The sequence below is a fragment of the Carcharhinus amblyrhynchos genome, chromosome 10 (assembly GCF_965287045.1).
Source record: "Carcharhinus amblyrhynchos chromosome 10, sCarAmb.v2.hapA, whole genome shotgun sequence".
NCBI classification, from domain to species: domain Eukaryota; kingdom Metazoa; phylum Chordata; class Chondrichthyes; order Carcharhiniformes; family Carcharhinidae; genus Carcharhinus; species Carcharhinus amblyrhynchos.
This window is the reverse complement of record NC_137333.1, coordinates 65,004,259-65,027,206: the sequence shown is the minus strand read 5'-3', so window position 1 is coordinate 65,027,206 and position 22,948 is coordinate 65,004,259. Positions and strand designations below refer to the sequence as shown.

The following is a 22,948-nucleotide window of genomic DNA, read 5'->3' as shown; positions in this document are numbered from 1 at the left end:
TGTTGCTGCAGCACTAGCCACTTGAATAGGTTATTATTGTAAATGTGAATTGGCTTTCAGTTGATTTATTTCACTAAATAAAGGTTAAATAAATAAAATGAATAAAATACTGTTCCTGGGTTTCGCTGGCCCTCAATTTTCAGTTGTCCTGAGCTAATGCTGCCCCGACAAATGAGTCATCTATAAGCCCCAGTGCGCTTGAATTGCAGGTAATGTAAAATGAAAGGGAAAGAATAGATCTGGCAGAACAAAAGAAAAAGAGAGAGAGGAAAGGGAAAAAGAAAGAAAATTTGAACTTCAGAAACTGGCGTGGAAAAGTGAACATCAACTTAAAATGGCAGAGGTTAAGGGAAAAGTTAGGAGTGGTGATGAGGACTGTGAGGAAGAGTGAACGCATCGTAGTCAAAGGCCTGGTGGGGATCTGTTTAAATATGTGCATGCATTGCCAAGGTTTGACAAGAAGGACATAAAAGCCTTTTTCATTTCATTTGAGAAAGTAGTTAAACAAATGAAATGGCTACAGGCCATGTGGGTATTGTTAATTCAAACAAAACTGATAGGTAGAGCTAGTGAGGTGTTCTGTCACTAACAAAAGGAGGTAACTAGGGATTATGATGAGGTGAAAAAAACCAACTTGAGTGCAGATGAACTAGTGTTAGAAGCCTACAGGCAACAGTTTAGAAATCTAAGGAAAGAACATAGAATTTGAAAGGATCAAACAAAGTAATTTTGGCAGGTGGATAAGGGGCTTGAAAATAGACCAGACGTATGAAGCTCTTAGAGAAACAGTTATTTTGGAGTAGTTTAAAGATAGTGAGAACTCATGTGGAAGCGAGGTAGTGAGAACTCATGTGGAAGAGCAGAGTGAGAGGTTACCAGCAGAAATGGCAGATTATGAATTAGTTCATAAATCAAAGTTAGGTTTCCAACATCAGTTTCAGCCTATAAGGGATAGAAAATAGAGAAAAGAAAAATCCTTAGATCGTAAAGGCAACGATCTCGTGGGGGATAATAAAGTGTACCTCAGGTTAACTTCACAAAACACCTTGGAGTTTCTGGTCAGGGTCTTAACAATTGATAATCATAGTTGCAAAACTCAAAGCTGAAAACTGTCATCAATAGAACTACTGACCTACCCTGCATGCGTAAAGAACAGCATTTTATAGAAGTATATGTTACTACATGCTGCCAAACATCTGTGGGGAGTGGTGCAAATATACATTCTTGTGCAAAATGTATCTTTGCTATATCATTAATTTAAAATGAAATGTATCTTTCTTATTTAAAGTATGATTTGATTGTTCATTCACCCATAATCTGCCTTGGTTCTAATTCATGTTAAAGTAAAAGAAATGGTGGAATCTCGTTAGTAATTTTTTCACTTTGGGGTCATTGAGCAAATTGTTATTTTGGTTTACAGTTTCCCCACAGGGATCGTATTCAAACTAAATTAACAAAAGCACGAAGAAATGTAAAGTAATTAAATAACCAGCAAACTGAAAGAGTTTTTACTTGTGTGAAATAATACTAGAACTGTTGCTAAAATCAAGAAATAAAGAGGAATTCCATAACATTCATTTTCGTCACTTGAAAATTAATAATAAGGCATAATTAGAAGATGACATTGGACTGGTTTTTGGGCTATTCAAGGGGGGCTGAATTGAAAGTAAATCCAAAATTTGTTACTAAAAGTTTAACCTTTGCATTATACAATAAAAAATAGTTGTTCAATTCTGAATGCAGGGACAATGGCATTGATTTAATATGCTTAAGACAAATTTTCAATTTCCATAGTCACTTAAAATCATTTCATAACAAATGTGCACCACGGCTAACATGTATTTGTATACATCAGTGAATACTACACAAATTTTCAAAATTATTCATACATGTTTTATAGCAACGTAATGTGTTTTAGTGAAGAAAAGTTACAAATAACATATTTCTACTTACATGTTTTAAATCATTTTTGAACTGTTTGATCTCATAATTCCTGGAAATTTTTGGCGTGAATAGCGTTGCTCCGTGCATGTGACTGACCACACAGGTGGCCGTCCTACGACCGACACCACTTTGTCCTGCTAATAGCAGAGAACCTCCAGGACAGCTCAGCACTCGGTCTATTCTTGCCACGTAATCCAAAACTTCATGGAATAATAAAATGTCCAGTTCTCTATTGTCTCTCCCATACTGAACAATTCCCTAATAGAAACAATTAGAAGTGTAGAACTAAAATAAACTTGGGTACAATGGAAGTCTATGCTTTGTACTATATACAATAAGCGAATAAGACAATATACGGTAAATATTATAAAGATTACTACTATATAAAAGCACATCAATAACAAGGCTGTGGTTAAGGTATTAAGGAGTTCAATTGCTTTTCCTTTAATCTACACACAAAATAGTGAAAATAATACCATATACATTTAAGGGAAACAGGGTCTTATGGATAAGATAAATGATATGAAGGAATTTGCCAGGAATACAAAGAGGTGTTGGGTGATGTTCCTCAGAGGTTTATTTTGGAGCTGCAGTTATTCACTATAATTATATACATTTATCATAGTGCTCGGCCTTTTGGCTAAGATCAAGTGTAGTATCGACATGCTGTACTTGGTTGAAGTCATTAGGTTACATTTTAGCTTCATTTGAAGCAATTTTTTCATACAGCATCTTGGCCTTTTGGTAAGATGCAAATAAGATCAAGCCTTGGAGGAGAAGCTACACCTACTCCAATCAGCTTGGATCATGCAGATCAAGCCCAAGACAGGAGGTGAGAGCCTTGTCTTGTCAGCTTGGATCGGGAATGTCTCAACTTGTTGGGACTCTGAATTGGATTTGATTTGATTGGATTGAATTGGAATAAAGTTTTAAAAAAAGAATTGTTAATGCTGCAGGAAGGTGTAACATTGTTGCAGATGATGAAACCTAGGGAAGTGGAACCAAGGTCACCAGGAACAGTCAGGCAAACCCTGGTGAAGAGTTTGGTGGGGAGGGGTTGACATGAGAGCAAGCAAGACCCACTATCAGACCTGCCCCACTACAGAATACAATAATTATGCAGTCAGCAACAATTATAAAATTTACTCTAAAGTTGACTGCACAAAGGGACTATTCAGTAATAAAACTTACAGTGCAAATAGATTTTTGGCACTTAGAGAAAATAGTACCTTTTGGATAACATCTTTCAAATCAGAAGAACTTAACTTTCCCAGCATCTTCCCATATGGAGGTAAAGGTTGGTCAGGAGCAGTCACAGAACCAGCTTCATGTCTAGCTCCCCAAGTTACATAAAAAAAATCTGCAAGAAGAAATAGATTGGAGTTTTCATTGCAGTTTTTGAGAGAAATTATGAAAGTATTTTGGCTACAGGTCAGACACAAAGCACATGAACTGAAAAATTACTGCTTTTTTTTCCTAGCCTTTTTGGGAAAACATTCACATTTGGAGGTCCACAAGTTTAAACAAAGCCTTTCTACTATCTACAAAAAAGTTATCTTTATTATACAACATATACAACTATTTGTTGCTGTTGAAGAAAGAATTGATCTGAAGACCAAGATGACAGCTACAAACTATTCAATATCTCTCCTCCGTTAATATGATCTTAGGTGAGGTTACTATTTTATAATCAAATATCATAATGTAATTATTATTATGTACAAATATTTCAAATATATATTACATTTTTATATTAATCCAATTAGTAAAATCTTAAAATGTTATCGTCCAAAATTGAAGCATTAAGAGTTCTTGGCATATATTATTTTGATTCATAACAAAACAAAATAAAGAAGGGAACACAACAAATGGAGTAGTCCTCATTTATTCAGTTTAACTGAATGAGGAAAATGAATTAAAAATACAACATTACAGAATACAATGCAATATAAAGGATAAACATTGTTCAGTAGAGTTGCAACTATCTAACTACTATTATGAAAAATTCTTGGTTCTGAAATTACTGTTGGGTTTTTTTATTCATTTGTGGGACATGGGCGTCACTGGATGGCCGGCATTTATTGCCCATCCCGAGTTGCCCTTGGAAGGTACTTGAGAGTCAACCACATTGCTGTGGCTGTGGAGTCACATGTAGGCCAGACCATGTAAGGACAGCAAATTTCCTTCCCTAAAAGGCATTACTGAACCAGATGCATTTTACTGTCAATCAACAATGGTTTCATGGTCTTCAGTAAATTCTTAAATCCAGATTATTTTTTATTGAATTCAAATTCCACCATCTGACATGGCAAGATTCCAATCCAGGTCCCCAGAACATTAGCTGAGTTTTTGGGTTAGTAGTCTAGCGATAATACTGCTAGATCATCGCCTCCCTAATAGTAGACAAACAGTGCATCTGTCTCAAATTCTTCTTTTTACTATTTTATCACATCTAATTCAACTGGAAACTTAAAGAATCTGCAAAATATAATTACCTGTCATATTGTCCAGTAAATCTGAGCCCCAATCACCTCGAAAGACTGATATTAAAATGTTGTCAAATGCAATTAGGTTTTTGGATCCCACTATACGGTCGCGGAATAAACGATGGGCCTCATAAGCAACAATTTCAAGAACATGATCCACCGATTGTTGTGACACATCTAGAAACATTATTGAACCTTAAGTTTGAAATATTAATATAACACATTTGTGAAATGCTGGCATTCGATGTTCAATACAATCGTTAACAGAAATATAACAAGGCACAAACTATACGTTGCATCAGACTCCCGAGATATCCTGTAGCACATCATCAGGGAAACATTCAGTCTTGACTTTCCAGAGACCAGAAGATCTGGACCACAGAGACAATACTTTACCATTTTGATTCTCGGCGGACTTGAAATTGGGAGTGTTTCAGATCCGACTTTTAGACCCATTCTCAGGCGCCCCCATATGCTCTCTGCCTGAAAAAATATCACAATTCCGAATCGTGCTACAGAAGCTTGTGGGCAGGGCTTAATGCACCGGGAATTGGCATCTCCAACTGTGCATGTGCAAAAATAAGATAAAACGCGGCACCCCTGCCACATCACTCCCGGGCTGGATAATGCCTCCCCCTGGCCCCACAGACATTGCCCCACCTTCATAACATTACTGACTCCCTTATTCACCTATCCCTCCACCACCCAGACCTCTGTGGGTCCCTCCCCCCCACCGATCTCAGGCAGAGTGGCAGCAGACACTCCCTCTGTTGCAGGTAAAATGTTAGAATCCATCATCAAGGAGGAAATAGCGAGGCATCTTGAGGGGAATTGCTTGATAGAGCAGACGCAGCACAGTTTCGTTAAGGGGAAGTCGTGTCTGACAAATTTACTGGAGTTCTATGAGGATGTGTCTAGGGCGGTGGATAGAGGAGAGCCGGTGGATGTGGTCTTTATTGATTTTCAGATGGCATTTGACAAGGTACCTCACAAGAGGTTATTGCAGAAGGTCAGGGGACATGGAGTTGGGGGTAGGGTGTTAGCGTGGATAGAGGATTGGTTGTCAAATAGGAGGCAGAGAGTGGGGGTCAATGGGTGCTATTCGGATTGGAGGATGGTGACTAGTGGAGTGCCCCAGGGGTCGGTGCTGGGGCCTCAGCTATTTACCATTTATATAGATGATCTGGAGGAGGGAACCGAGTGTATGGTGTCGAAATTTGCTGATGACTCCAAGATTGGTGGAACGGCAAATTGCGCGGAGGGTGTGGAGAGTCTGCAGAAGGATCTAGATAGGCTGGGCGAATGGGCCAGGAACTGGCAAATGGAATTTAATGTTGGCAAGTGCGAGGTTGGAATAATGGTAGGAAGGATTATTACTTACGTGGAGAAAAACTGCAGCAGGCGACGGTGCAGAGGGACCTTGGGATCCTTGTGCGTGAGTCGCAAAAACCCAGCTTGCAGGTGCAGCAGGTGGTCAGGAAGGCTAATGGGATGCTGGCCTTCATAGCGAGGGGGATTGAATATAAAAGTAGGGAGGTCTTGCTGCGGCTGTATAGGGCATTGGTGAGGCCGCAGCTGGAGTACTGTGTGCAGTTTTGGGCGCCGTACTTACGCAAGGATATTTTGGCCTTGGAGGGAGTGCAGAGGAGGTTTACTAGGCTGATGCCGGAGTTGAGGGGGTTGAGCTATGAGGAGAGGCTGAATAAACTAGGCTTGTACTCGTTAGAGTTTAGAAGAATGAGGGGAGATCTCATTGAGACGTATAAGATGATGAATGGGATGGATAGGATAGAGGTGGAGAGACTCTTCCCGCTCAGAAAGGACAGTAGGACTAGCGGGCACTGCCTCAAGATAAAGGGGGGGCGGTTTAGAACGGAATTGAGGAAGAACTTCTTCACTCAAAGGGTGGTGAATTTCTGGAATTCTCTGCCCGTTGAAGTGGTGGAGGCTACCTCGCTAAATATTTTTAAGACGCGGGTTGATGGGTTTTTGATAAGAGAGGGGATTAAGGGTTATGGGGAGAGGGCGGGAATGTGGAACTGAGCCACGACAGATCAGCCATGATCTTATTGAATGGCGGGGCAGGCTCGAAGGGCCAGATGGCCTACTCCTGCTCCTATTTCTTATGTTCTTATTATGTTCTTCCCCCTTACTGATCACTGCCAGAATGGCAGCGAACCTCCAATTTCCCCTCACTGATCACAAGCAGAGCGGCAGCAAACTCAGCAACCCCCCCCCCCCCACCCCCACCCCATCCTCTCCTTCCACCGATCTCAGGCAGAGAGCCGTTGAACCCACCTCCCCCCCCTCCTCCCCCATCATTGATCTCAAGCAGAGAGCTATCCGACACTCAGTAGTTACTTCTCACTAACTGGAGCGCCCATATTGGACTTCTGTGGAGCATATCTGTTTCGTGCTGATTCTGGATGGGTGATCACAGTCGTAGAGGGGGAAATGCCAGTAAGGTTGGACATGCAGCCCATTGAGTCAATTTAAATGTATGTATGGGCGTGGTCCTGATCGCGGCCATTTTCGACCTTGGTAAAGGGGGGACTGGCGTGGAGGTGGGCACAGATCGCACTACTCACCGCACGCCCAACTTTACCAAGATTTCATGCCCAAAGACGGATGCGATGCAATGGTAAAATCAGGCCCAATGAATTTTGAAAAATTTAATAATTACTAAAATTCAAACATAGGCAAAGAAATACTACATGTGATTCATGGGCATAGACACGTACCCTCAGACCCATATAAGTGACAAAAATAGAAAAATCATGGCAGGTGAAGATGATCTTATAAAAAGAACAATGTTCTCAGTAGAATTAAATGGATATACCATTTCTCTCCAACTATTATTCTGCAGGTAGATAGTCAACATCTTTTCCCAAAGGTAGGGAAGTCTAAAAGTAGAGGGCATAGGTTTAAGGTGAGAGAGGAGAGATACAAAAGGGTCCAGGGGGCAATCTTTTCACACAGAGGATGGCGAAGTCTGGAACAAGCTGCCAGAGATAGTGGTAGAGGCGGGTACAATTTTGTCTTTTTTAAGCATTTACATGGGTAAGATGAGAGGGATATGAGCCAAACACAGGCAATTGGGACTAGCTTAGTGATTTAAAAAAAGACAACATGGACAAGTTGGGCCAAAGGGCTTATTTCCATACTGTAAACCTTTATGACTCTATACTCCCAAATTTATAAGAAATTCCACAATTTATGGAATTTCAATGTCAAATTCATTCCTTGTAAAGATATCCTTTCCATGGAACTATTACATTTTATCAAATCTCAAAAATAGCAGTCTACTTATTAAGTTCAGAATAATAGCATGATGGCAAGTTTATAGTAATGGCAAGCATAGTAATGCATTGGCAAATCCTTCATGATGTTGCTCACAGTGCTCAAGAAGTTACACAAGGAAGGAATGGTGAACATAGTTGCTAAAAGGAGTTGAAAAGAAATCTGTACAAGATGCTAAGAGATCGAGAAGCATATACTTCTTAGATTGGTTCCAGAAATGTTGAGCATTTTTCATGTGCAACAAAAATATGTGAGGAAGATATACAGATTCAAATACAAATACAGACATGCAATATATATTAGTCAAAACATTCCATTTCAAAATGCATTGAAACTCATACGTCTATAGCAAAATCAATTTTTTTAAATGTTAACATTTATGTATAGCATTACGTCTGTAAATGGCACTGTAATTGCCCTTTAAACGTTAAAAGATTTATCATGGTAATACAGTTTTCTTCCTGAGAGTCAGTATGTATAACCATGCAGTTGCAATACAAAGCCACTTGGTTGCAGTTATGTACTATCCCTCAGCGCAGCGTTTCAAAATAAAGAAAAAAGTGCTCTCTGAATTGTAATGTTTGTTTACAGTAAGGTATTTGAAACTTCCAGGCCAACAAACACTTATGACCTTGGGCAGAATTCTCCCATCTGGGACTAAGTCCAGTGGAGGGGACGGGAACATAAAGTGTTTCTGCTGTGGAAAAAGTGAGAAAACATGCCACATATTCCGGCTCCAACCTCATTAGTGACGCAACTAATGTTTTGTATTGTATTCCATGGTGGGACAGTGTAGTATAGTGTGTCGTCGTATCCAGGCACCATATTGAAAAGGTGCCCATCATCACTGACCCACTATTCAAGAGGGAGATGAACCTACTGAAAAAGAAGATAGATCTCCTCAAATAGACTGAATCTGGAACATCCACTTGCAGATGGTGGGCTCCCTCCACCAACTCTTGTGGTGTTCTGGAGTCCAAGACTGTTGGAAGCCTCCATCCTGAGCTCTGGTGGCAGCCCCAGGCATTGTTCAAGTGAGTCGCAACATCTGCACACCGCGGTGCTTCAGACATGTTCTGCGCCAGTATGTTTTCCCTTTGACGTCGTGTGGTTGGAAAATTCTGGTCAGGCTTTCATCTGCAACCCAGTCCCAGGATGCAAATCAGTTTCAGTTTCCCAATCTGTCATAGAATCATAGAAATCATAGAAATCCTACAGTGCAGAAAGAGGCCATTTAGCCCATCGAGTCTGCACCAACCACAATCCCACCCAAGCCCTAACCCCATATCCCTACATTTTTACCTGCTAATCCCTCTAACCTACGCATCTCAGGAGACACTAAGGGGCAATTTTAGCATGGTCAATCAACCTATCCCACACATCTTTGGACTGTGGGAGGAAACCGGAGCACCCAGAGGAAACCCACGCAGACATGAGGAGAATGCATAAATTCCACACAGACAGTCACCCAAGCCAGGAATCGAACCCAGGTCCCTGGAGCTGTGAAGCAGCGGTGCTAACCACTGTACTACCATGCTGCCCAATACTGTGCTACCGTGCCGCCTATAGTGTGCTACCGTGCCGCCCATAGTGTGCCACCGTGCCGCCCATACTGTGCTACCATGCTGCCCATAGTGGGCATCAGCGAAAGATTCCACAGGAAACTTGTCTTGGCGTGAAATCAATTTTTGAGCTCCCTCCACATTCTACCCCCTCACCTGCCATTGAACCTGGTGGCGGGCCATGGGAAAATTCTGCCCCTGAGGTTTAGAAGATGAAAGCAGCAAATACTGGAGGAAGCATTAAATTACTTGCATTGCAAGGCCAAGATCTGTACTAGTAGCAAACCTAGAATTTGAACAGTCATGGTCATATTGGATTGATATTTTGAGGATTTACTTCACATCGTGTTTAGTTCCAGTTGAATAGAGTAGCATCAGAGAAAGTGCAAACAACCCCAATCCCTCAAAATAAGGGCACCTTAAAAATAAAATACGATCTCTTTAAAAACAACTACGTATTAGTAACTTAAATTGTAATCTGGAAATAAAATAAAGTTAGTTTGGTTGGGAACATCAATTTGATCATCTCAAGTCACCAGGTGCTGAACAGGACTACTGACCAATGGAAGGGTAAACATGAAAAACCACAATAAACCCAAACTCTCCTGGCAAATATCTGAGGCTGAACCGACTGTTAGAGACCTTGGCGTCATATCAGGCCCAAGATTCTGACCACATGACTGAGCCATTATCATGACCATCTATTTTCACATCCGCAGCATTGCCAGATTCCACTGCTGCCTCAGTTCAACTGCTATCAAGGCCCTCATCCATTCTATTGTTACCTTTAAACCTGACTCTTTAAATGGTCTCCTGGTCAGTCTCCCACATTTTCCTTTCAGTAAACTTAAAACTCTCCAAAACTCTGCTATCCCTGGTCTAATTTGAACAAAATCCCACTCATCCATCATTTCTGTGCTTGCTGATGTCTACTATCTTCCTGTTAAGAAACACCTTAATTTTAAAGTCCTATCATTGTTTTCAAATCTTTTCCCCAATGGTACAGTGGTTAGCACTGATTTCTCACAGTTCCAGGGACCGGGGTTCAATTCCTGCTTTGGGTGACAATGTAGAGTTTGTATGTTCTTCTTGTGTCTTTGTGGGTTTCCTCTGGGTGCTGTAGTTTCCTACCAAAGTCCAAAGATGTACAGGTGAGGTAGACTGGCCATACTAGATTGCCCCGTAGTGTCCAAAGATGTGTAGGTTAGGTGGATTAAGTGGTAAATGGTGGTGGGGAGCGAGGATAAAATGTTCTTTCGGAGAATCAATAGAAACTTGGTGGGCCGAAAGGCCTTCTTTTGCACTGTCGGGATTCTATGGCTCTATAATCTCCTCCAGCCCTACAACCCACAACAATATTGTGCTCCTCCATCCTAGCCTTGAATATCCCTAATTTTGCTCCACAACTGGTAATCATGCTTTCAGCTGCTGAGCCCCAAACTCTGAAATTTCCTCCCTGAATCTCTTCCTTTTCCTCTCTTTGTTTTCCTTAAAACCAACCTCTTTGATCATGCTTTTGGCATCAAATTATGTTTTATGATGCTCCAATGAAATGTCCTAGGATATCTTACAATGGTAAGAGCATTATGTTCATTGAAATAGTTTTTTTTAAATTGTAATTAAGTCTCTTGTACTGAAGGAACATATTTTCTCAACAAATCTTACATGGTGTTATCTTGACTTTCGGTCAGAATTTTACATCTACTTTTCGGCACCTCAATAATTCCACATTTATTTTGCCATCAATTTTCATCATCACGGTTTGTTATGAAGCAAGGAAATTTCTTAAGATGCTTTTATAGTAAAATGTTTCGCTTTCACTACTTTCCTTTGTAAGCAAAATTTCTAATATCCAAGTTAGTACCCGAATGCCCCAGCCTTTCCCTGAAGTTTGAACTTCGGAATGATACTGTTAAGTGAAGTTTGGACTTGTACAGTTTCCAAAGCTGCATCAGTGATATTTAGGCTAGCCTAATAAAATACTTAGCTCAATTTCTAGTCGAATTTTTTCTTCTCAAAATTATCTAATTATCATTTGTTTATCGTGCATTTTGTTGGCTGTTATGAAATGTTACAAATGCATTTTGAATCTGAGGCAGATAGAGGAGAACCGAAACAGAAAAAGGAATATTGCCTCCGTGCCTGTTTCTTGGCTAAGACAAAGGTTTATGGGATTGAATGTGCTCCTTCATCTCACTTGAATTATTTTAAGGATGTATTTAAATTAAGAAGCAAACAGAAATGTTTCCGGTTATCCGTGATTGTTCAGTGTTTTATGGGTAGTTAGAAAGTAGAAATATACTAATTACACTGTGAAGTACAGATGAAAAGAGGAAAGCAAGGGATGAATTTTAGTTAATGAGAATCTTACCTTCTTCAAGATCATACCGAAACAATCCAAGTACCCACTGTGTAAGAATACAAGGAGTAAATAGGTAATGGCTATTGTCATCCACTGTAAATTTTGTTCGAACCTACAAAGAACATGAGCAGTTAAAAAGTGAAAAAAAACTTTTGGAAGGTAAGTTTGTGAGGTTTTTAAAAGCTTTTGCCAAAATGTTGAACAACTTGATGAGATTGTGTTAATTGTTTCTAACAATCTTTATCAGAACAAAGGCATTCATTAAATAGTCGCCAATGCAATGGTCAACTGCAGACTACCGTATTATTTTCAAAAATTTTCTTTAAAATATTACACAGAGAAATAACATTTTTAATACTTTTCAAATATGAAGTTTTATATTCACAAATAAGGCTTACATTAACACTGTTAAATGTAAGCCTTATTTGTGAATATAAAACTTCATAATGAAGTCACTGAAATTGCTCTAGCTGCCACAGTTCAGGTCAATGCATCTAACCAGCACGTCTTTCAGACAGTGGGGGGAAACTGAACCACCTGAAGGAAACCCATGCAGACATGAGGAGAACGTGCAAATACCACACAGACAGTGACTGAAGCTGAGAATCGAAACTGGGTCCCTAATGCTGTAAGGCAGCAGTGCTAATCACTGTGCCACTGTGTCTTTATTGTTAACAACTTCCAAACAGCAGTAACTTATAAGATGTCAGGTAAAATGCTTATTTACATCAGGAATTATGAAAATGAGCAGAACTTAAAATCCAATGTTGTGCATGATGATCTGGACCCTGAAAGCAAAGGCCTCATGCAAAATTTTCACCCAGGGTGTGGGATGAGAACGGAAGCAGGGGCATGTAATTTTGCACCGCTATGCCACATGCCAGTTTGTCAGTACCATCCCATCAACAATTCCAACAGTTGGATCGAGAATAGAAGGGTTACCAGCCTGCAAGCAGCAGATCATCAACTAAGGTAAGTAAAAGCTTGAAAGATCCCCACAGTAACAGTAACTGGCAAATGAAGGTGTTCTCCCAGTGACAAACTAGGCAGTCTGTGCTCCAGGCAGGTTTTAAGGCTCTCCCCACCTACATGGCCATAGCTGGAGTTTCCCTTCCATAAAGGTAGCCCATTTTCTAATTCAGGAGTTTTAAAAGTTGCTGAGTGGGCACCTCTAGACAGACGCATCCTCTCTCTTCCTTACCTGCATTAACAGGTTGGCCTTCTGTTGGCTCTCCAGCTTCAAGAACCTACCAATCATCCTTAATTGGACAGTGAGCATGTCTCCTGGCCACACAAGTGCAGGGAGGATCACTGCTGGATGTGTGCTACCAACACAATGCGGGGCTGCATTCCATGTTGGAATCCTAACCCAAAACCCAAAATCCTGCTTTCTTGGTTATAGGTGATCCTTTTTTGGGGCAAAACATACCATTGTTTAAAAGAAATGATTTCAGATGTTTGCTGCAGAAACAAAACTGGAACATGGCCTGGTGGAATAGCTCACCATCCAACCTTCTATATAACACCACTATCATCGATCAGCTCCCATCTGCCCCAAAAGTTATATTGGAAAACAAACACAATTCCAAAAAAGATCCTGTGTAATATTATAAAAAGCCACATGAAATTTAGCATTAAGAAAGTCAATTTCAATGGAACATACTTGCTCATAGACTTGTACCAGGGAACCAGCCAGCTGGTGTATTCTTGTGGGACACGTCCAGATCGGGTGGCTCTTTAGATTCCTGTGCAGCACAGGCTGTAAATATGCACTGTAGATTGCCTGCAATTGTTCTCTATCAGGATAGCTGAAATTAAAGAAATACTTGCATTTCCTGAACTCTGTGATAAGGGACTCATTTTTTATAAAAACTGTAGGACCTATTTTAATGACCCACCTTCCTCCTCCTCATGTCATCCATTAGGAACAATGAAGGCAGAATTTATTTGCATCTCTGGCTACTTGCAATTTTCCCAAACCTCCACCATTATAATATACTCGTTAGTGGCTGCATATCAGGCACCCAAACAAGGCAAATGGAATCAAAATTAAAAGGTCAATGTCCTACAAAACCAAAATCATTCCTGTTCCCATTGACTTTTTTTCACTTTGCCTCGGATCAGTCAAGCAGGATTGCTGTAGGGGAGCTCACGAAGCAGTTTAAAAGGGGAACTCAGCTACAACTCACTGAATCAGATTATCCTTTCTTCTTTAGATTGCAGCGGTGCTACCAGCTTCCAGATCAAAAGTTCTGCTGTCTTATCAGGCTTCAGTCTAGTTTCTGTACTTCATAAGGGAGCTATTTTTGTGTCTTTCTTTGAAATGGAGCAAGACTTGGAAGATCAGCAGCACTTCACCAGACACCATCTGGGCCTTGCAAAATACGTCAGGTGCTGGAATCTGAAACAAACATTTTCTGTTTTGTTGTATTTATATAGTGCCTTTAACATAGCAAAATGATCCAAGGCACTTCACCAAAGTGTTATGGGAAAAAAATTGATACTGAGCATCAGAAGGCATTATCAGGACTGATGATCAAAAGCATGGTCAAAGAGAAAGATTTCAAGGAGTATCTTAAAGATGAGAAAAATAAAAAGACACGACAGTTTAGGAAGGGAATTCCAGAGCTTAGGGCCTAGATAACTCAAAGTGTGGCCATCAATAATGGGGCAATTAAAACTGGGGATGTGAATGTAGAAATCTCAAATGTTGTAGAGGTCTTGGACATCCTAAAAGCACTAGACGAATGCGACCTGTTGCTAACTTTATTGCTGACCTAACTGTAGTGCAGAAGGAAATTAAAGAAAATTGGTCAAGGACAGATGTGGAATTCAAAGTACCCTGATTAAGCATCATGTTTGAATTGATAGTAAAGTTGAAATTATAAAGTGACTAACAAGTTAAATCAAACAGTATCACTGTAGAATGCAATAGACTGAGAAATTATAACGTGACTAACAAGTTAAATCAAACAGCATCACTGTAAAATGCAACAGACTGAAGAAAAAAATTGCAAATAATAAATTGCATAGAAAGATACAATGAAATAGCAATCTCAATGTTGAAAAACATCACACAAATCCTTGTATTCTTCTGAAAGTAACATGCTCAAGACTGCAAAATTTTACTTTTAATTTAATTGTTTTACAGGAACTCTATTCCTTTAATATTAATGCATAACTGTAATTTATTGAAAAATAGGTTATATATATTTATGGAAGAATAAATGGCCATTTATGCTACGTACTTTATCGTACAGATTCTCACAATGGATGTAAATCTTGTTGTTAGGGTGTGTCGTCCCATAGCACCGCCTACTGACATTGAAGCCACGATTTGAATATTTTCTAGTCCAACCCATTCCAAATTTTCATCATAAAAGCCATGGTATGTCAATGCCTTTGGATTTTTTTAAAACACAAACATGTTAGAAACATATGCATCATTTGAACCAGGTTTTCAGCGACAAACAAGATAATTTAGTACAATCACACCCAACTGGTAACATAGATATATGCTGATTAAATAATAAATACCACTTCAGCATAAATACTGAATTTCAATTTTCAATTACTGAAAACTCCAATAGTCTTAATGTTTCCAAATAAAAGTAGCTGTCTCACAGCATAATATGACAGGATACAGTCCCATGCCCAGCATTTTTTCAAATGACAAATTTCCAAATTAAGTCACGATAAGGGATTGGGTAACTTGTTTTCCCATCCAGGAAGAAGTGAAAATCATAAGTTAAGTGTAACCTGGCAGCATTCTATGTCTCATAACAGCTGATTATACCATGTCACTGCTGAACCCACAAGGTCCCATATGGCAGATTGGTCAGAAAAGTAAAAGCCCAGGGATGCTAGAGAATGTGGCAAGTTGGGTCGAAAATTGATTCAGTGACAGGACCAAAGATTAATAGAAGTAATGATTGATAGAAGTTTTTGCCATGGTAACCAGTAGTATTCCACAGTGCTCACTATTGGACCCCTTGCTGTTTGTGGTGCATATTAACGACTCGGACTTAAACCTGAGAGATACGATTGCAGACGACACAGAAATCGGCCATGTAGTCAATAGTGAAGAGATAGCTAAGGACCCCCAAATGATATCAATAGATTGGTTAAGTGGGCAGAAAATTGGCAAATGGAATTCAATCCAGAGAAATGTGATGTTATGTATTTTAGGAGGGCAAACAAAACAAGGGGATACACAATGAACAGCAGGATTTTGAGAGGGGTTGAGGAACAGAGAGACTTTGGAGCACGTGTTCACAGGTACCTGAAGATGGTAGGACAGGTAGGTAAGGTGGTAAAAAAAGGGCAAATAAAATGTCTTCCTTTATTGGACAAGGTACAGTTTATTAAAGCATAGATGTAATACTGGAAATATATAAAATGCTACTCAGGCTGGAATTTTACATGCAGTTCTAGACACTACATTATAGGAAAGATATAATTGCTCATTACAGAGTACAGAGAAGATTTACAAGAATGTTGCCAGGGCTTGAAAACTGCAGTTATGAGTAAAGACTGGGTAAGCTGCGGTTGCTTTCTTCAGAACGGAGGTGTACAAAATTATGAGGGGCCTAGAAAGAATAAAGAGGAAAGACTTGTTTCCCCTAGAACAGAGGTCAATTCCAAGGGAGCACAGATTTCAGGTGATTGGTAGAAGGATTACAGGGGCAAAACATTTCATCCAGAGGGTGATAGGTGTCTGGAATTCAATACCCTGATTGGCAGTTGAGGCATAACCTCTTAAACCATTAAAAGATACCTGAAGTATCTACGCCTGAAGTGCTGGAACCTTCAAGTCTACGGACCAGGTGCTGGAAGGTGAGATTAGAATGGGTAGCTAGTGATTTCAACTGACGCAGTCACAGGGAGCTGGATGGCCTCTTCCTGTACCATAACTTTTCTACGGTTCTATGAAGTCCTGAAAACATTACCTATCTACTCATTAAAACATTGAAGTAAACAGAATGTCAGTTGCTCTCCTGCAACAAACAAGCCTGGGATGTAGAAGATGTTTAAAGAGAGGGGACAAAATAACGGAGTAAATGTGACCGTGCCAGTAAGACGACTTGAAAAGAAAAACCTTTATTTGAAAGATTTCTACCAATTAAAATACCACTGCTGATCAGTCTGATTTCATGCACTTCCTGTACATTTGTGGTAACCTACTGATTCAAAGGAAGCTGCAATAAGTTTATTTAAGCCCATAAAAGGAACGAAAGCTAACATGGCAGCATACTTAAACAGTATACTATAACGCTGGGAAAAATTAAATATAAAACATTTGAAGCAAATAAACATGAGAAATTGATTTAACAATGTCCTAACCTGCTGTAGAAATGCAATAACGCTGCTGGTTCCCCATCTGTCTGGTCTAGGTAGGTTAATGTCTTTCAAATATAACACCAGATGTTCACAGTCCTTTGGCCTGTATACACGACCAGTGTTAGAACTTATAACCATGCATGTTTGGCTCAACTTTTGCAGAATATGCCTAGGCGAGGTCTGTGCGCTGCAATGAACTGTTGCAATCTGAGTGGATCTCAACTGAGAGAAAGCATAACGAAGAAGCATCCTGAAAATAAAAAATAATCATTAAAATAGAAGGTATTCTACATAGATTACATTCTCTGATTGAATTTTCCTTTTATGGGAACAAGGGAATAACTTTAGCTTATAAGATTTCCTCAACAAAACAATCAAACTATACATCTAATAATGAAGTCAACGAATAGATAAGAGGCAGCGGGGGGGAGGAGGAAGAGGAGGAGGAGGAGGAGGAGTAGTAGGTTGATTTCAACTTTCAAGTTCCAAATATGAAGTCATAGAATCACAGAATGGTTATAGCACAGGAGACAATTCAGCCCATCTAGACTAGGTTGACTATCTCCAAGAGCATTTTAGCCTGTTTCCCTTTCTCAACGCTCCTCTACAAGTGTTTTCCCTTAAATTCTATCTTGAAACTTAGAACTGAATTTGCCTCTATTCCCCTTTCCGACAGTGCATTCTAGATCAGAGCCATTCACTGCATAAAAAAGTTGTTCCTCATGCTGCCTTTGATTCATTTCTTAATCACTTCAGGTCTTTGTTCTCTTGTTCTCCAACCTTCTATCAATGAAAAGAATTTTCTCATCCGACTTGTGATTTTCAATGCCTCTATCAAATCTCTCAATCTTCTGTAAGTAAAAGAACCTCAACGTTTCCAAACACATAAACACAAACAACTTTTCCACATAACTGAAATTGCTTCTTCTAAAATTATCATATAATTTTTTTCTGTAAAGCCAACACACCCTTCCTCAGGTGTGGTGCCCAAATTGGACTAACTATTCCAGCTGAGGCTAAACTAGAGCATTAGAAAGGTGGATGCTAATTTCCTTTCTAGTGTTCTCCATATTTTTATTTATAAAGCCCAGGTTGCCTTTCTAATCACATTCTCAAACTGCCCTGCTACCTTCAACAATTTGTGTACACATTTCCCTCAGCCTCTCTGTCCCTGAACCCCTTTAGAATTCTACCCTTTAGTTTATAATACCTATCTGTGTGCTTCAAATATGATGAATCACTTCACATTTATCTGCATTAAATTTTATCTGCCTTGCATCTGCCCATTCAACCAGCCTATGTCCTCTTGAGGTTTATCACTGTCCTCCTTACAGTTCATAATACTTCCAAGTTTTATATTATCTGTAAATTTTAACTTGTACATCCAAGTCTAATTTGTCAATATAAATCGATAAAAGCAGTGGGCCGAGTACCATCCATCAAGGAACCCCACTGCGCAACTTTCTCCAGTTTGAAGAACTACTGCTCACCACTGCTCTTTGTTTCCTGTCACCCAGATGGCTTTGCCTTCTTCTGTCACTTCCCCTCTTGACCCAGGGGCATCAATTTTGCTATTAAGTCTGTTATGCGGCACTTTATTGAATTTTTTTTTGAAAATGCATGTCCACCACAACACCCTCACATATATTATGGGGATATACATACATATATAGAACTAAATATGTTATATTATTCATTATCAAATAATACAAAAAGCAGAAGCTCACAAATACAATTTTCACTCAATAAGGTTTGGAATTAGAATGTTTATAAGCGAAAATATATTCTACTGGGAAAAAGGGTAAATTGTATTGCAATGAGGATCAACTTTCTCTTAAATTACAGATAGGCAACAGGAAATATTTTAAAAAATGGAAAATATGCAATCAAGAATATTCCAGGAGCAAAAGGAAAGGTTAGGTTCAGCTCAAACTGAATCTTTCAAGAAATGAATACGATGCTTTTTGGGGAGCTAATAAAAAGAAAGTCTAGGCAAATATAAAGAGTACAGAAAAACTACCAAAAGGGAGTTTAGAAAGGCTATGCAGATTAACAACAGAAAACTAGCAAATTAACATTAATCACAATAAAAAGCATTTTGTACAAAGTACAGCATGAGAAAGTACTTTCTACAAATCCCAGGGTGGGATAGGAACCTCGTTACATCAATGGTGGAAGCTGAGGATGATCATGCAGCAGGATTTAGCCAGCAAGACTCTCACTTTGGCGTCTCACAGGATTTTATGCCCATGTCACTTTTTGCACCCGCAGTAAATGCCCTGGTGTGGGGCTTTCCAGCTACGCCCGCTGCCGGAATTGTCCAGTGCCGCTGGAAGTCACTGGACCTTTGCCTGGGCCTCTGAATCTCCCGCAGCAGAGGCTGCCATGACAAGACCGGAAAGTTCTGTCTCATGGCTTTAGGAAGTCATTTCGAGATCACCAAAACTAAAAATCAAGTTAACACACCACAACAAAAACAGGCCTGTTTATCATTCATACATTAGATTCCTAAAACATAATTTGATGGCACAGAAGTCAGATTTTAAATTGTATTTTCTCTACTCAATGCCAGAATGAAGATTCTGCCAAAACAAAACTACAGAATGTGCCCAGGGTGCAATATAAATCTTCTCCAAAAGGTACAGGGTTCCCTTCAACCCAACATACATAACTTCACTTATTTATGCTGAACTCCATATGCCAAATAGCTACATTATCATACAGCCTCTCCATACAGAGTCAACAAATGGGTTGCTTAACATCTCATTAGCTGGCTTCTCTGCTGTATTAAGCAAACTTGCAGCAACAAAATTGCTCTGCATGATACATAAGATGGCTTGATTAAACAGTGGATCACAGACGATTCAAATTTGGAGCTTAATTTAGAGCAATTATAAATGTGCCAATAGAGCAATAACAAACTATATTCAGCTGCACTTACAGATACTGGATAACTTAATATTTAGGTGGCTTAAAGCCACCCATTCTTTTTGCGGATATAAATATCACATACCAACACATCTGATGAAACAAATATGCAGGAATAAAAGGCATTTGAAAGGAAACCTTTCATATCAAGAAGTAACCAGCATCGACAGAAGACAAAAGTGTTGCTTAAAAATTTGGACAAAGCAATTATCAAGGTGAAACAATATTTTCTTAAGCATGTTGTTTGCAAGTGCAAATGACACAGGCAAGATATATTTCATGAGAAAATTAACAGCTACAAAGAAGAATATTTACACATTAAATGGTTTCAGGATAACAGTCCACAACTTATTACTATACAACTAAAGAAGATTAACACATCACCAAGATAAACTAAGTTGCTAATTTTCCAACTAAATCTCCTGAAATTCTTTTTAAAAATTACAATTGGAATCTAAGTCAGTTACAAAGAACTAAAATATGGAGATGAAAAACAGTCTACATTAGTGGTGACCAGCAAGTTCAGATTTGTAAATTCTAGAGGCTCCTGTCCCATCAGTGACATAAAACCCCCTTTGCTAACTTATATCCCCCCAAATACCAATTCTGTTCATTTAACAGATACATTTACAAAACCTATGCGTATTGCAACAAAAGTAAAATTGGGAGGACCTCAGGTCACAGTTGCTTTTTAAATTAGATGCTTCAAAGAGAAGCAATGTTTAGAGGTTGGCTTGGAAATTGGTCAGCAAAACATAGCATCCGATTCTCTGGCTAGTGTGTCCTTTGGGCACAACTTTCACTGAGACTGTGGGGTCAGTGAATTCAAATTGCCAACCAGCTAGCCGGTGGGAATTCCAAATGCCAGTTAGGCCAGTGTAAATGTGTCAACGTACAGCATGGACACTTAAAAATAAAACCATTTATGCATTATTTTCCTTTTAATTGCATGGAAGCAATAAATACATAATAGAAGTTTTGACAAGGATTAATACAAGAAGAAAATAATTGGATGGGAAGGTGATTTAGTGGCAGGAAGAAAAATCACAGAGCAGTCTGCATTTTGGTGATGAAAGTCCCATGTTGCAACTCCACAGAATAAGTTTAACTGTTCCATCAGCCAGATATTGCCAATTAGCAAAGTTGGATTCATATTGTGGTTTGAGAACTCCAAAGCACTAGACTTGGTTGCAAAATATTTTAGTTAATCTTCTGATGTAACCTAATTTTAATCTTTAAGAACTCACTTATCCCACGTTTAGGACATAATTATAAGTGCCCAAAGTTGTAATAAAGTGGAGGGCCACGCAACGGAGAATGTAACAGATCACTATAATGTCGAGGCCCTTGCAGGAGGGTACTGCAAATTGCCAATCGACTGGTCAAGGCACCAGAACTGCATCTCCAGAAGGATGATGGCCTGGTCAATAGGGGTCTCTGTGAGCAAATAGCTTCATAAGAACATAAGAAATAGGGGCAGGAGTAGGCCATCTAGCCCTTCGAGCCTGCCCCACCATTCAACAAGATCATGGAAGTGGATCAGTTCCACTTTCCCACTTTCTTCCCATAACCCTTAATTCCCTTGTCTATCAGAAACCTATCTACCCGTGACTTTAATATATTCAGCGAGGTAGCCTCCACCACTTCAATGGGCAGAGAATTCCAGAGACTCACCACCCTTTGAGTGAAGAAGTTCCTCCTCAACTCTGATCTAAACTGCACACCCCCCCTTTATTTTGAGGCTGTGCCCTCTAGTTCTGCTATCCTTTCTAAGCGGGAAGAATCTCTCTACCTTTACCCTATCCATTCCCTTCACTATCATATCTGTCTCTATAAGATCATAAGAACATCACATAAGAACATAAGAAATAGGAGCAGGAGTAGGTCATCTAGCCCTTCGAGCCTGCCCCGCCATTCAATAAGATCATGGCTGATCTGTCGTGGCTCAGTTCCACATTCCCTCCCTCTCCCCATAACCCTTAATCCCCTCGCTTATCAAAAACCCATCAACCCGCATCTTAAAAATATTTAGCGAGGTAGCCTCCACCACTTCAACAGGCAGAGAATTCCAGAGATTTGAACTTCTTCACCCTTTGAGTGAAGAAGTTCCTCCTCAACTCCGTTCTAAACCGCCCCCCTCCCTTTATCTTGAGGCTGTGCCCCCTAGTCCTACTGTCCTTTCTGAGCGGGAAGAGTCTCTCCACCTCTATCCTATCCACCCCATTCATCATCTTATACGTCTCAATGAGATCTCCCCTCATTCTTCTAAACTCTAACGAGTACAAGCCTAGTTTATTCAGCCTCTCCTCATAGCTCAATCCCCTCAACTCCGGTATCAGCCTAGTAAACCTCCTCTGCACTCCCTCCAAGGCCAAAATATCCTTGCGTAAGTGCGGCGACCAAAACTGCACACAGTACTCCAGCTGCGGCCTCACCAATGCCCTATACAGCCGCAGCAACACCTCCCTACTTTTATATTCAATGCCCCTCGCTATGAAGGCCAGCATCCCATTCGCCTTCCTGACCACCTGCTGCACCTGTAGGCTGGGTTTTTGCGACTCATGCACAAGGACCCCGAGGTCCCTCTGCACCGTCGCCTGCTGCAGTTTTTCGCCACGTAAGTAATAGTCCTTCCTACCTTTATTCCTACCAAAGTGGACCACCTCGCACTTGCCAACATTAAATTCCATTTGCCAGTTCCTGGCCCATTCACCCAGCCTATCTAGATCCTTCTGCAGACTCTCCACACCCTCCGCGCAATTTGCCGTTCCACCAATCTTGGTGTCATCAGCAAATTTCGACTCGGCTCCCTCCTCCAGATCATCTATATAAATGGTAAATAGCTGAGGCCCCAGCACCGACCCCCCCTCAGCCTTCTAAACTCCAACGAGTACAGACCCAGTCTATTCAATCTCTCCTCATAGGCTAGCCCCCTCATCTCTGGTATCAGCCTAGTGAACCTTCTCTGCACTCCCTCCAAGGCCAATATATCCTTTCGCAAATGCGGCGACCAAAACTGCACACAG

General features: G+C 40.0%; 1 protein-coding gene across 2 annotated transcripts in view; it reads right to left on the bottom strand.

The window, feature by feature from the left end:
- The window catches only part of dync2h1 (dynein cytoplasmic 2 heavy chain 1), a 546,351-nt gene that overhangs the window by 369,230 nt on the left and 154,173 nt on the right, over window positions 1–22,948 (bottom strand). For both annotated transcript variants that reach the window (XM_080197215.1, XM_080197216.1), the window contains exons 44-50: window positions 16,998–17,244; window positions 14,903–15,054; window positions 13,318–13,462; window positions 11,664–11,766; window positions 4,440–4,607; window positions 3,174–3,304; window positions 1,954–2,202 (exon numbers count right to left, since the gene is read on the bottom strand). In XM_080197215.1, the coding sequence (XP_080053341.1) occupies window positions 1,954–2,202; window positions 3,174–3,304; window positions 4,440–4,607; window positions 11,664–11,766; window positions 13,318–13,462; window positions 14,903–15,054; window positions 16,998–17,244 (1,195 nt within the window). The remainder of the gene's footprint in view (window positions 1–1,953; window positions 2,203–3,173; window positions 3,305–4,439; window positions 4,608–11,663; window positions 11,767–13,317; window positions 13,463–14,902; window positions 15,055–16,997; window positions 17,245–22,948) is intronic.